Raw genomic sequence first — 12,264 nt, 5'->3', positions numbered from 1 at the left:
ACTCTAAGTGACTACATCCTGTGTCATGCTTAAATTTTATCAAATGAAAAAAAAAAAAAGTTATATATTCTTATTTGGTTTAATCTTATCTTCTTTATATATGAGAATTAACTTTTTTTGTATTACACTGGCCCATCTATTCATGTGTGGGCTCAGTGCTGTTGGATATGCTCTCATATTCATTAGTTTTTATTCACTTTATTTTGTTTTATTTTATATACTGGTTACAAATAAGTGCTACACATTAATAAAAGTATTATTATCATTGTTATTATTATCATTATCAGTATTATCATTATTATTACTTTTATTACTTCATTTAGCATTGTTTGGGTAGATTGTTTCATGGAAGACTCAATTTTGTTGACCTTTTTTTTTTGGGAAGATCCATTCTTTCCATACAAACTTTGTAACATGAGAGAAAAATCTCTTAGTGTGGCTGTTGATCAGTTGACTGAATGGATCCTGAGCTGTGTGCAGCATGTCAGAGCCAAACAGCAGAAACAGGCCATTTGCAGAATCATCTTGTGATGCGTGTCTGACCTGATTCTTGTCGTCTCCAAACCACTTACTGTGCACAGCAGCTGCAGGTAGAGCACACTCACATCCGCCTCAAACCCTGTTACTCAATACCACAAAAAACTACAGCATGTGTGTGTGTGTAACTGAGACATGACTTGGGTTTGTGAAGTAGTTCAGTTAGTATTATAAAATAGATGTAAGCAGATATGTGTGAGTATTTATGTATTTGTTATTGTGAAAAACTTGGTGAGCGCCCATTAGTGCAGATTAACAGTCTGGATAGTCTTGTCTTTTAACAGAGATCTGAAATAGTCACACCATAGAAATATTTAATTCAGTATTCAGAGGCAATGCTGACAGAGAGCACGATCTGTCTTGGTCTTGCTGCAATATTTTTTCGCTCTGATTTCCATTCTCATTTCAGGAGTTTGATGAGTGTATATACAGTAACTACCAACTGTCTAAAAGCCCAAAAATATTCAGTTTAACATCCTTTAGACTTAAAACAAGCAACATGTAGTCACATTTGAGAAGCTGATACCATCATTGTTTGCTTTTTAATCAGATGTATTAGGTCTGCTAATATGAAAAATGCTAGCATTTCAAAATTGTTACAGTACATGAGTCAATGTATCGCTTTCTGACAAATATGAGTCCACAGTGAAAGAGACTCATTTAAAATATTTACATTTGATAAAAAAAACTTCTGTTTCCTCCCACTTCAAACTGTTATCATTAAACATTAGTACAATATTAACAAAGTAGCTCAAAGTAATAGTTTCACTGTAAATTAAACTATCATCATTTCATACATGTTTTTTCCCCGATAATGTAATCTGCAGATTTATTTAATTCAGTGGAATTGCCACTAGATGGAGGCCTTGCTGCAAACATGCACAAATAAACCTCAATAGACTTTATATTAGATTGTAGATAGTTTTGTAAGCATGTATTTAAAAATTACCTACAGCACAATGGACAAAAATATAGCTACAAACTTTAGAATTGGATATTAATGTGTTTTATTGCTTTCTTTCTTTACATTCTACAGTTCATTTTCAGTCATCTGCTAACTGTATAGAAATTGGTTCTAAATGAAACTGAATTGGAAAGCACACAGAGCCTATAGAATCAATAAGAATTCATGGCCCCGTAAATTCATTAGTTAAATAGCAGAAAATGTTTATATATTTTTAATCATCTATTTTCACAGTCATTAAAATTCATGTATCACATGTACAGGATTTGTTCCCCATTTACATGCAATGGTTCAAGACAAATGATTCAAAATGGCTAAATACAATATTTTAAATAAATGATAAAGTTGAACTTTTCTTGCTTGAGCCATGCCTCAACTGTCCATCACATCATTCTGAAACATCTAACCTTTTTTGGGACATCCTGGATACATTATCACTTTAGTGGGGTTAATAAATCAGTGGTATACCATTGGCCCGATCTGTCCAGCACCAACATACTCAAAGGTAATATTTAACAGCAAATGCTCCAGATATCTTAAAGATATTTTTTCATTGCAACAAGTTGTTTCTTCCTCTGGTAAATGTGTTTCCTCCATATCGTTGATCTTGGGTCAATGGTCTCAGTTCAGAACCTGGCCAAAACAGTTTTCCTTTTCTTGGAGGAGTCTCTGTCACCTGAAACTTTGGGACACAGTCTGCACAAGCCCAGCTGACTGTCGCCTTATTTCCACAATATTCATGCATGTAAAATAACAAGGCTTTCATCAGGCCAAAAAATACCACATAGCCTTTTCAGATCAGTTTACCGCCAGCTTTCAGAACTATGCATTGGTCATGAAAACTGTCTTTGTGTTATACTGTTCTGACTTAAATGAAACCTGCTGCTTAAGTCCACTCTTTAATGTCCTTCTGTGGCCTACTGGAGTTGGTTGAGACCAAAATAGAGCTAAAGGCTTTGTTAATTACATTGGTCAGAGTAAAAGGAGAATCACAAATTAAACATAAGCCCGGCAAAGTACTTAAATAGGTGAAGATGCAGCTCTGTATATTGCCATTTTGTTTTCCTGGAGTGATTTGTTTTCACTTCTTTAATGAGTAGCAGATTTATGAAAGTGCCTGTATGTTTCATTCAAGTGCAAATGTCTGTTTTTACCTTGACAGCAGTTTATGTTGATTCTCTTAAAATGACTTACAATAGGCACTACAAGACAAGTGGGAGGAGGTATTTTGGGCTCTCCTGGTTCCAGAAGTAAAATGTGCACTCTCCGAACCATAGTTGGGAGACATCTGGTTTCAGGATAATTACCTTAACTTCAGTTTGGCTTTTAGTCGGTTATAAAATATCCAAGACATTTCAATCCAACATTGGTGCCACCGTCTTGCAGTATTGATGTCATCGGTTGTGATCATGTTAACAAATTCATACACATCACCATTCACGAGTGTCAGCATCAACCGTGATGTTTTCCCTTATTTTTAGTATCTAATAATTAATTTCAAGTTTATTGTAAAAAATATTACTTGGACACATGTGATAGGAACTGTATGACAGAAAACAGAAATGACGGAAAAATGTATGGATACTTTGACATTTTAGTTTGGTCCATGTCCCATTCACAAACATGAAGGAGGCAGGGTTTAGTGCAGTCAGCCACCAGGGGGCAGACCAGATGATTTGATTTCACTGTTGGGTCGCTACCACGTCGTGTGTCTTAGTTACAGTCCACAGTGGGGTCTCAATTCCGGTGCAGCATCCTTCAAAGGCTGACTTTGAAGATCGATTGTGCTTAAGAGTCAAGAGGAAGAGGCAATACTTTAATCGAACAGCTAATGGTACTCATGTAAAAAACAACTTCAGCCCTGTTGCTAGGCAACAGCACTAAGGGCGGGATGAGCGGAAATCCTCAGTTGACGTGACTGTGTCATTTCGGTCTATGCGGCTCAGGAAGGAGGCGGTCATGTGGGCAGGGTAGACCGCGTCCTCTGAAGGATGCGGCCCCTGAATTGAGACACAGCTTGTGGGAATGTTCTGTTGCAACATTGACTGAATATGGACTTCATCGTGTTATTTACACTGAAGGACTGAAAACTGTATTCCTGGATGGGCTGGATAACTGCTGCTGCTGCAGGGGCCCCAGAAAGTGTTGTCCCGGCCCTGGGGCCCTCTGCGCGCGCGCGCCGGTGTGTGTGTGTGTGTGTGTGTTGTCCCGCCTCTTTGCTGACCACGCGCGTGAAGCTGCTGTGACGTCAGCTGTAGTAGCAGCTCGCGAGCAGGTTCTTTCATTCGGTCCGCTCGCGCTCCCAGAGATAACGGACCTCACCGGTTCACTTCTGCACATGTAAATAACTGACCGGACCGTCAGTTGCTTTGTTTCCTCGGCCAGGGAATGAACTCACGGCGGGAGAACATGCCTCCTCTTCCTCCTCTTCCTCCGAACATTAGTCTCAGTTTGGATTTTTACCTCCAGGAAAACTGATGCGGGAGTTTAAACCGACCGAGCTGTGAGGGAATGTGACGCTAAATTCAAAACTTCACCAAAACACCTGAACGTCTTCTTCATCTTCTCTTCTTCATGGATACGTGAAGACACAGTTGGAGTGTTTACGCACTTTGTGGTGAATTTGGATTTTTTTTTTTTTCTTCCTCTGGACTCTTCTCATCCCGAGAAGTTCTCATGACTTCACAGCGCGAGCTAATAATGCTATATTCTGCTCATGTGAGCTGTGTTCACGTGTTAATGTGAGACTGGAAGCAAACATGATTTCAGAGGAGAGAAGCAGCCACGTCCATAAACAAGCCCTGAACTTCCCTGTGGGTTTGCTCATCCGCTCCCCGAAGAGACGACTGGCCAAGCTGGGCAGGAAACCCAGCAATGGGTCTCTGCAGTGAGTCTGAGTGCTTTACTCTGTTGTAACACATAGATCTGCTTTCCACAGGCCCCAGATCAATACTGGAGAAACACAACGTATTGTAGATATTCTCATCAATTCATCATTTCAGTCATTTTCAACCCTGAATATATTCCAGCTTCTGCCAGGGCTGGGCAATAAGACACAGTGTGTTTCTCACCAGTAGAGAGATAACAAAGGTTCAATGTTTATTTATATGATGCTAATGCATTGAGCAAACACGAGATATAACACACATTCACCTCAGATTTTTAAAATCTATTTATCAAGTGCTTGTCATGAATAAGAGTTTAAAATAACAGCCTTCACTCAGGAGCAAAAATCAGTGTTAAAATGCAAGAGAAACTATAATGTGACGTATATTGTGATAATTAACGTTATCCACTGATATTTTTGTTCACATACGAGGGTCTAAAACCTATGATGCTCTGACTGTAAAGTATAGCGTATAGCTGCAACCAGGAGTCGATGAACCAGCAACAATCGTTCTAATCTAATGATCGTTTCAGTCATTTTCGTGACTGAACATATTCTAGTTAACCCTAAACATTTGACTCCATCATCTTGAGCTGTGGCTGAAATCACCAGTTCTATTTCACATGTTTGAATGTCTTATAGAAGTGCTGGGTAATGAAATAATTTCACTAACAAATAACAAAGGTTCAATATATATCAATGTAATGTGAACTGTGTAAGCCCATGGAGTTTTAAGACATATCTGATCTACCTCAGACATGCTGTTTATCAGGTTTATCGAGTTAACCAACTTCACCCAGGAGCAAACATCTTTAAAAGTCTTTCTTTTAAGTCTTTAAACTTAAAATAAATAATAATATAATATTTATCGTGATTCCTGTGGGAATAATTTGACCTTGATATCATTTTTGTCCATTTTGTCCAGACCTATCTACTTTTAAAATGTGATTATTTGATGTTTACTTTGTCATATCTTGACTTTAAACCAACATTAAGCTTAAACAAACATTTAACTTTGACTTAGACCCATTACCCTCTATGTTTAAACATCTTTCATATTCAGTTTCCATAGATCAATGTCAGTAATTTTAACAGCTTTCTGTTTTATTTTATTCCTGTATGTTCTAATGTATGATCTGTGTTTTGGTGTCTTTTTGGGTTATTATTTGTCCCTGCTTGTATTTATGTTAGACACTTTTTTACCTAATTGTTGCTCATCTTGACTCCCTGGCAGAAGAGATATTGGATCTTAATAAGACTTTCCTGGTTAAAAACTCAAGGTCATTGGACAATTTATTGGTCAAATAATTAATTGATTAATGGTGATAAGAAGATGACTAATCCAAATAATATTGTTAGTTGCAGCCCTGATGTACAGTTTTTACATCAGGGAAATAGTGATTGTCTGTGCACTTGATGATACCTCATTGATCAGATCAAAACTGGCTGCTTTGTTGTAAAATGATAATGTTTGGGTTTTGGACTGTTGCTTGGTGTTTTCTGATGTTTTACAGGCCATATACAAGAAAATCAATAATGAGAGATAATCGTTGAAGCTTTAAGTTGCTGTATGCATTAAGATACTTGACTGTTTTTGTGAGTATGATTAATGGTTTCCACTTAAAAGTATTCACTCTCCTCTCTGTTGTGTGTCAGGTCCAACACCTCAGACAACACTGTGCGCTCTACAGAGAGTGTTGGTGTTCGGCAGCCGGCCAAGAGTAAAATCCGCCGCCACAACAACAGGCTTTCATCTGTTTTTAACTACAGCCCCAACCTGCGGGACAGTGGACGCCGTGGCCAGGCGCATGGCGGCGGGAGCCTTGGCGGAGATCACCAGGCTGCAGACGACCCGGCTGAGCTGTCCAGCCAAATGTCTGTCCCTGGCATCCTGAAGATCTTCGGCAGTGACATCTGTCAGGGGACCAACTACAAGAGTGTGCTGGCCACCACTCAGTCCAATGCAAAGGAACTGGTGAAGGAGGCCCTGGAGAGGTGAGAGCTCTCAGTGTTCAATCATTATGTCTGTACAAATTTTCATCAAATCAGTTTTTGAGATAATTTGGTAAAAAACTTGGAGGTAAAGAACATGAGTCATCCTGGCCTAAAAACAGCCTTTATCTTCTATTACATCTAATAGTTTAGATTTTCTATTTTTGTTGTTTAGGTACTGTCTGGAAAAAGAAGACCCCACAGACTATGTTCTCTGCGACGTGATTGGCAAGACGGGCACAGACAACCACTGGAAGAGGGAGTGTTTTCGTATTGTCGGGGACAACGAGAAGCCCCTGATGCTGCAGTCGCTTTGGAAACCCAAGGAAGGTTTCTCCAGGCGTTTTGAAATCCAGCTGAGAGCGAGTGTTGAAGAGCAAAGTTTGAAGGACAGAGACACAGTCACAGCAGGTACATGCGTCTGCTGACACCTTTATACTGTACGACCAGGTCTCATCTTTTAAAACACAAATCTGAATAGTTTCAGTGACGTAGCTACAATGTGATGTCCTCTGGCCGGGGTAATCAGTCACTCAGTCTCTGCAGTGGTGGCATGAGGAGCCATTATCCTGGTCTCTTATTGCAGGCTATCAGCCCTCATTGTCCATCTTATCACCAGCCAGAGCAGGGGAGATTGCAGGCATGTGAAAGAGGTGAAGAGGAAAACAAAAGCTGCACTGCTCTTATCTTTTCTTTATTGCAAGGGCCCATCGTGGCCCCTGTGAAGCAACTCATCCCACTGAGCTGGTAGCTGCCAGAAGGTGAACCCTCAATGTTGTGTTATTCTTTCTATCACAGCTCACTTCCTGCACACTGACGATTCTGCCCCCCCGTTGACTTTAGCACATTTGTTGTGGTTCTCCTCTTGCAGTCGACCGATCTGCTGCTCCGCTGATACTAGCTTTTAAAAAATATTTGTCCTGGTACAGTTAATACAATGAAGCTTCCTCCAGATCGCAGCTGCCTGAAAACAGCAAAACTCAAATTAGAGCTCTGTTCCACATTTAACATAGTTTGATAATTACACATTTAAAGATGGGAGTAAAGTGACTATTGCTTTACCTCTATGTTTAAACAGATGTTTGTCTTACTCCAACCAATCACTATCTGCTGGTAACCCCCAGCATGAAGACATTTAATCCAGGAAACACTGGAAAATCACAATTGTCATTTGAATGTCTCAAAAAGTTAAATGTTATTTATTTTCTACAAATTCCTAATTTATATTTTTAAAGCACATTTTCTCAATTAAAAACCTTTTAAATAAATACAATGATATTCTTTAAGAAATCTGTGAAATGTTTATTGGTGATACGTATATACTAACCTAGTATTAAAATTCATTTCAGGAATGAAGTTGTAAATTAATGAGAAAAAGTCATTAGGGAAAAAGAAAAATCTTCAGCATCCAACAATCTTTTCAAAATTCCTGATTCTTATGATAATGGGCCAAAAGATTCAGCACATCTTTTTTTATGAAACCAATAATAAAGTGGCAACAGGCTGATTTCCTGTCTGTCCCATTTAAAATGTCATGTAGCCAAAAATTTCATTTACATAATATTTACTTTTTTGTCCTAAAATTAAGACTTTATTCATGCAATATTATGACTTTTACTGTAAAACATTACAACTTTATTATTGTTAAATCACAACTTTTACCAACATATATTTTTTTATTAAATGGATCCCATGTAACCCTATTACTTAATCATGTACTGTATATTGAACATATGATATTTTATACATTTAAAAAACTAATGGTTTTAAGTTAATTAAAAAAAAGGTGCTGTCACAGTTTAAGATTTTCTTATTCTGAAACATCAAATATATTGGTAAAGTCACTTTTTACAGATTTACTGTAGATGAGAAAAAAATTGAGATAAAAAAGGTTTGAATATTATCAGTCTCAAGTTTTCCTCCTCTTCCTTCTCCTGTCGGGGGATGGGGGTGTGGGGTATTGCCGCTTGGTTTTTAGGCACTCTGCCCGGTGTATCACCCTGGTGCTGAATAATATGGAAAACACCCATTTCCACAGCTGATAAGAGCGGCAGAGCTGCGGTGTGAAGTCAGCCTCTGTGGACATTCCACGGTGCTTAATGGCTCCAAATGAGCTGAACAGTGTTTGTGTTACGTCAGTGGCCGACACAGTGGCTGTTGGTATCAGACAGAGGTGGCCACATCTCACTTTCCCCACACATTTCCTCTCTTTCCTCTGCTTGTGTTTCATTTGACTTGGTGCCAGTGCACTGAATGAATGTTGTTCGAGTCATGTTCGATTTTTGGGGGAATTTTTGGTCATCATGTGAATGTCTGTGTATCCGTGCTGACAACTGTTGTGGCCTGAGGCATTATGTCGTCTGGTTTTCCATTTGTCTGTCCGTCCCATTCTCATCAAAGGCCAAGGCTAAGTGGTGACATTTAATATCCAAAAGGTCAAAGGTCAACACCGTGACATCATAATGATCTGCACAATCACTTAACTGGATGCGATTCAACTCCATAACTGAGCAAAAGAAGGGCAGATTGTGAAGTGTGCTTTTATGAGGTCTATGATTCTAAGCTGATTAATGGAAGTTTAATTGTTGCATGTAAAGAACAGATTTGGACTCCCAGGAAAAATGTGAATTGCGGCAATCAGGCACTAAAGTACCTTGCATCTCATACTTATTAGCTCCTTATTCAACTCTATTGAGGAGGTCCCTCAATACATGAACATGCAACTGTTAATTTATCACATTAATTGTGGCATGTAAAGAACAGATTTGTATGAGGCACCACTCAAAGAGATCATCGTGGTCATAACATGCTGTTTTCTCCTCAACCCAGGCATCAACGCTCAGGCTCGTAAGCTGCAGAAGAGCCGCTCCAGAGTGACCTCTCTGTTTGTGGATGGCAGTGGGGATGATGTGGACGGACTCGGGATCTGGAGGAGCCTGAGTGAGATGGATCTGTCTACGATGGGGAAAGAGGCGAGCCGGGCCCAACAGAGGATCAGAGAGGATCCTGAGGCAGAGGCCGACAAGGAGGTGCTGCGACTCGGTATGGAGAAGGAGGAGACTGAGAGCAGTGACGACAACACCACCCAGTACTCCATTCATCCCCCCTTTGACTTCCCATACTTCCTCCTGCTGCAGGGCTACAGCCACAGACAGGTAACAGACAGAGGAAAGGTATCATCGTCAAAATTGGAGGAACAGCGTTATTCTGATTGTTGAGGCTTCCTTCTACCCCATAAACTTCATAAAGGTGCTCATAAAATATTTTCAACTTGTATGAAGACCGTTGCATAATCGTCTTTATAGTTACGTGGTACTTCTATACTTCGAATAGTAGAAAAATGCCTCCAAATATTTCTATTTAAAGGACAACTTTATTGTTTGTATTTTGATTCAATCAGTTATTATTTTAGTCATTTTTAAATTTTAATTAAAAAAAATATTTTCAGTTTCTAGCTTTTCAAATGTGCAGATATGATGATTTCATTTGTTTTAGATTATTATAAATGGAGTATTTGTGGATTTTGGTTTGTGGGTTTGACAAAACATACAACATCTGAAGCCATCACTTTGGGACATTGACAATTAAAATGAAGTAGTTTTCACAATTTAACAATATTAATAGAGAATATAAACAATTATTTGAATTATGAATTGTAAATTCATGGAAAATATAATAAGGTAGTTGTTACTGGAAAATAATATGCATATAATTTATATTGTATGTTTTTGTAAATAAGGTCTCAAAAAAGCACAGGGGTACTGAGGAAATTGGGTTAGCTTAACTGAGAGTGAGGATATATATAGAAATATATATAATTAATGAGTTGTGTGGTAAAGAATGACATTGAATTAATGGTTACCACTAATTTATCCTAGGATAAGTTCTTATTGTAGGGAGAGAACTCCTGATTGAAACAGTTGTTGTAATTACATCACCTAAGACCTCACAAGGCCTTTGAGTTTGTCTTGGCAGCATGTCGGCTGGCTGAGACAAACACAAGCTTAGCGGAGACAACAGGGTGTGAACATGTTCACGGCTCTACTGGATCCCAAAACGGAAAAAGAAGTGACTTCCACTCAGGACAAGATGTCTGTCATCATGTTCCAGTGAAATGATGAGGAACAAGGGACTGAATGTTCACCATTCAGGCAGAAGGAAACCTGCACAGGACGTTTAAAAGAAGGAGATAACCCTGATTAAAGACACACCGGAGAGGTGGATAAGCAACAGGAGCTATTCTTAGAGTACGCTGCATAAACACAGTCTGTTGGGGGGTTGTTTGTGGGGAGCTGTAGTCTACATACCAGGGTTTGAAACTGTGCCTCATTTGAAAACAAAAATATCACCTCAATCTCTCGTCCCTGTGGATGTGAGGTGCAATTTGTTTCCACAGCTCATTTTTCTCAGTATAACCATTTTGAGGCTGTGGCTTTGGCGCCACTAATTCCCACGAACAGGAAGTGCTTTCTCGCAACGCTGTTTAGCAACTGCTGAGTGTGCAGGACAACTGGTAGAAGCAAAGCAGGCATAATCATGCTTCGAAACAATAGGTCAAAGCAGAGGGAAAGCAAAGGAACCAGGCAGGGTTGTTGCACAGTTGTTGTATAACAGGAAATAAAAGCTTTCGTGTATGCATAGCTTCAAAAGTTTGCTTCATAGACTGGTGGAACAAAGTAAAATTGGGTGAAATAATTTGGTTTATGAAACGTAGAAATAAGTGTCAAATAATTTCATCTGAACATGATATTTGGTTATGTTCAATGAAAAGTCCAAAATACTTAGTTACGGGATATGATACTTCCTACATGATGCTGATGTGTCTTTGAAAGGTTCGGATCAGTTGATTTCAATCAACCAACCGGGCTCTACTCTCTTATCGTATGAGAAGAGCAGCACATATTAAAACACCACTGAATGTATGTAGTTCAGTGCAGCACCATCACTAATTACAACCTCTTCATTTAATTAACACCTCTGTGTGTGTGGACACCAAGGAGATAAAGGGGACTTAATGCTAATATTTGCTGTCTCGTATAGAGATTTCTGTAATCCACCACCGTTAGAAATAACAAACAATGTTGAGACTCTACCTTCACATTCAGGCTGTTGGTTTGTTCCTTACCACCGGCTCCTCCGGCTGCTCGGGTCTGAGCAGCTTAGTTGATACAGTATCATCGCCTGACTAATAGTCTTAATGCGTTGACCCTCAGGTCACGGACATCACCGACGTCTCACTCTTAAGCCCTTCCATTCCTGTCTCGCCGCATGCTGCCAGTGCAGGCTGTCCTTAACACCACCTGATCCCACTGATGTTCACATACACGCGGCTGGTTCATTTCCAAAATCCTACACGGGAAATAAATGAGAGTTTAAAAGATTTGTTGATAGGGAAATTAGTCTGCAACTATTTGAAAAAAATATAATTTATTTATTTTTCCAATAGCAACAGTTCAATTTGATGATTTCAGTTTCTTGAATTTGCCTTTTCCCTCTTCTTTTATTATATTTCAAAATAAATATTTCTGGTTTTTGGATAAAACATGGGCTCTAGGAAATTAAAAAAAAACATTTAAAAAACATTTGTATATGTTATCTTTAACAATTATATACAAAGTGATTCGTCTATCGAGAATAGAGAATGTGGAAAATTCTCAGAAATTGTGAGAGGATTTTAGTTTTACGTTTTTTTATAGACCAAATGATTAATCGATCAATTGAGAAATTCTGAATGATATTCGGTAGGCTCATACCTGCCAAGGCTGATCATTCTTAAAGAAATATTAAAGAAATAAGGATGTGCTCTGATAATCTCTAAGATTTATTTGTCAGAAAACATAATTCAAGAAAATGAAATATATATGAATTAAAAACAATCTTCTTG

At 38.7% G+C, this 12,264-nt stretch overlaps 1 protein-coding gene and 1 long non-coding RNA gene across 3 annotated transcripts in view; one reads left to right on the top strand and one right to left on the bottom strand.

The window, feature by feature from the left end:
* Positions 1-3,498: 3,498 nt before the first annotated feature.
* radil2a (Ras association and DIL domains 2a) overlaps positions 3,499-12,264 on the top strand; it is a 29,061-nt gene continuing 20,295 nt past the window's right edge. Inside the window, exons 1-4 of one of the 2 annotated variants that reach the window (XM_020094128.2) lie at positions 3,499-4,388; positions 6,159-6,383; positions 6,556-6,791; positions 9,210-9,535. In XM_020094128.2, the coding sequence (XP_019949687.2) occupies positions 4,261-4,388; positions 6,159-6,383; positions 6,556-6,791; positions 9,210-9,535 (915 nt within the window). In that variant the 5' untranslated portion in view covers positions 3,499-4,260. Of the gene's footprint in view, positions 4,389-6,044; positions 6,384-6,555; positions 6,792-9,209; positions 9,536-12,264 lie in introns of both variants that reach the window. The other variant, XM_020094126.2, reaches the window with a different exon arrangement.
* LOC138407732 (uncharacterized) lies at positions 6,788-12,261 on the bottom strand. The gene is made up of 3 exons (XR_011241066.1): positions 11,474-12,261; positions 7,443-7,530; positions 6,788-7,344 (listed from the first exon to the last, which is right to left on the bottom strand). It is a non-coding gene; the product is annotated as an uncharacterized lncRNA (long non-coding RNA).

Source organism: Paralichthys olivaceus, chromosome 5 (genome assembly GCF_024713975.1).
Source record: "Paralichthys olivaceus isolate ysfri-2021 chromosome 5, ASM2471397v2, whole genome shotgun sequence".
Taxonomy (NCBI): domain Eukaryota; kingdom Metazoa; phylum Chordata; class Actinopteri; order Pleuronectiformes; family Paralichthyidae; genus Paralichthys; species Paralichthys olivaceus.
Note: the sequence above shows the minus strand (reverse complement) of the source record. Positions and strands in the feature narration are given on the sequence as shown.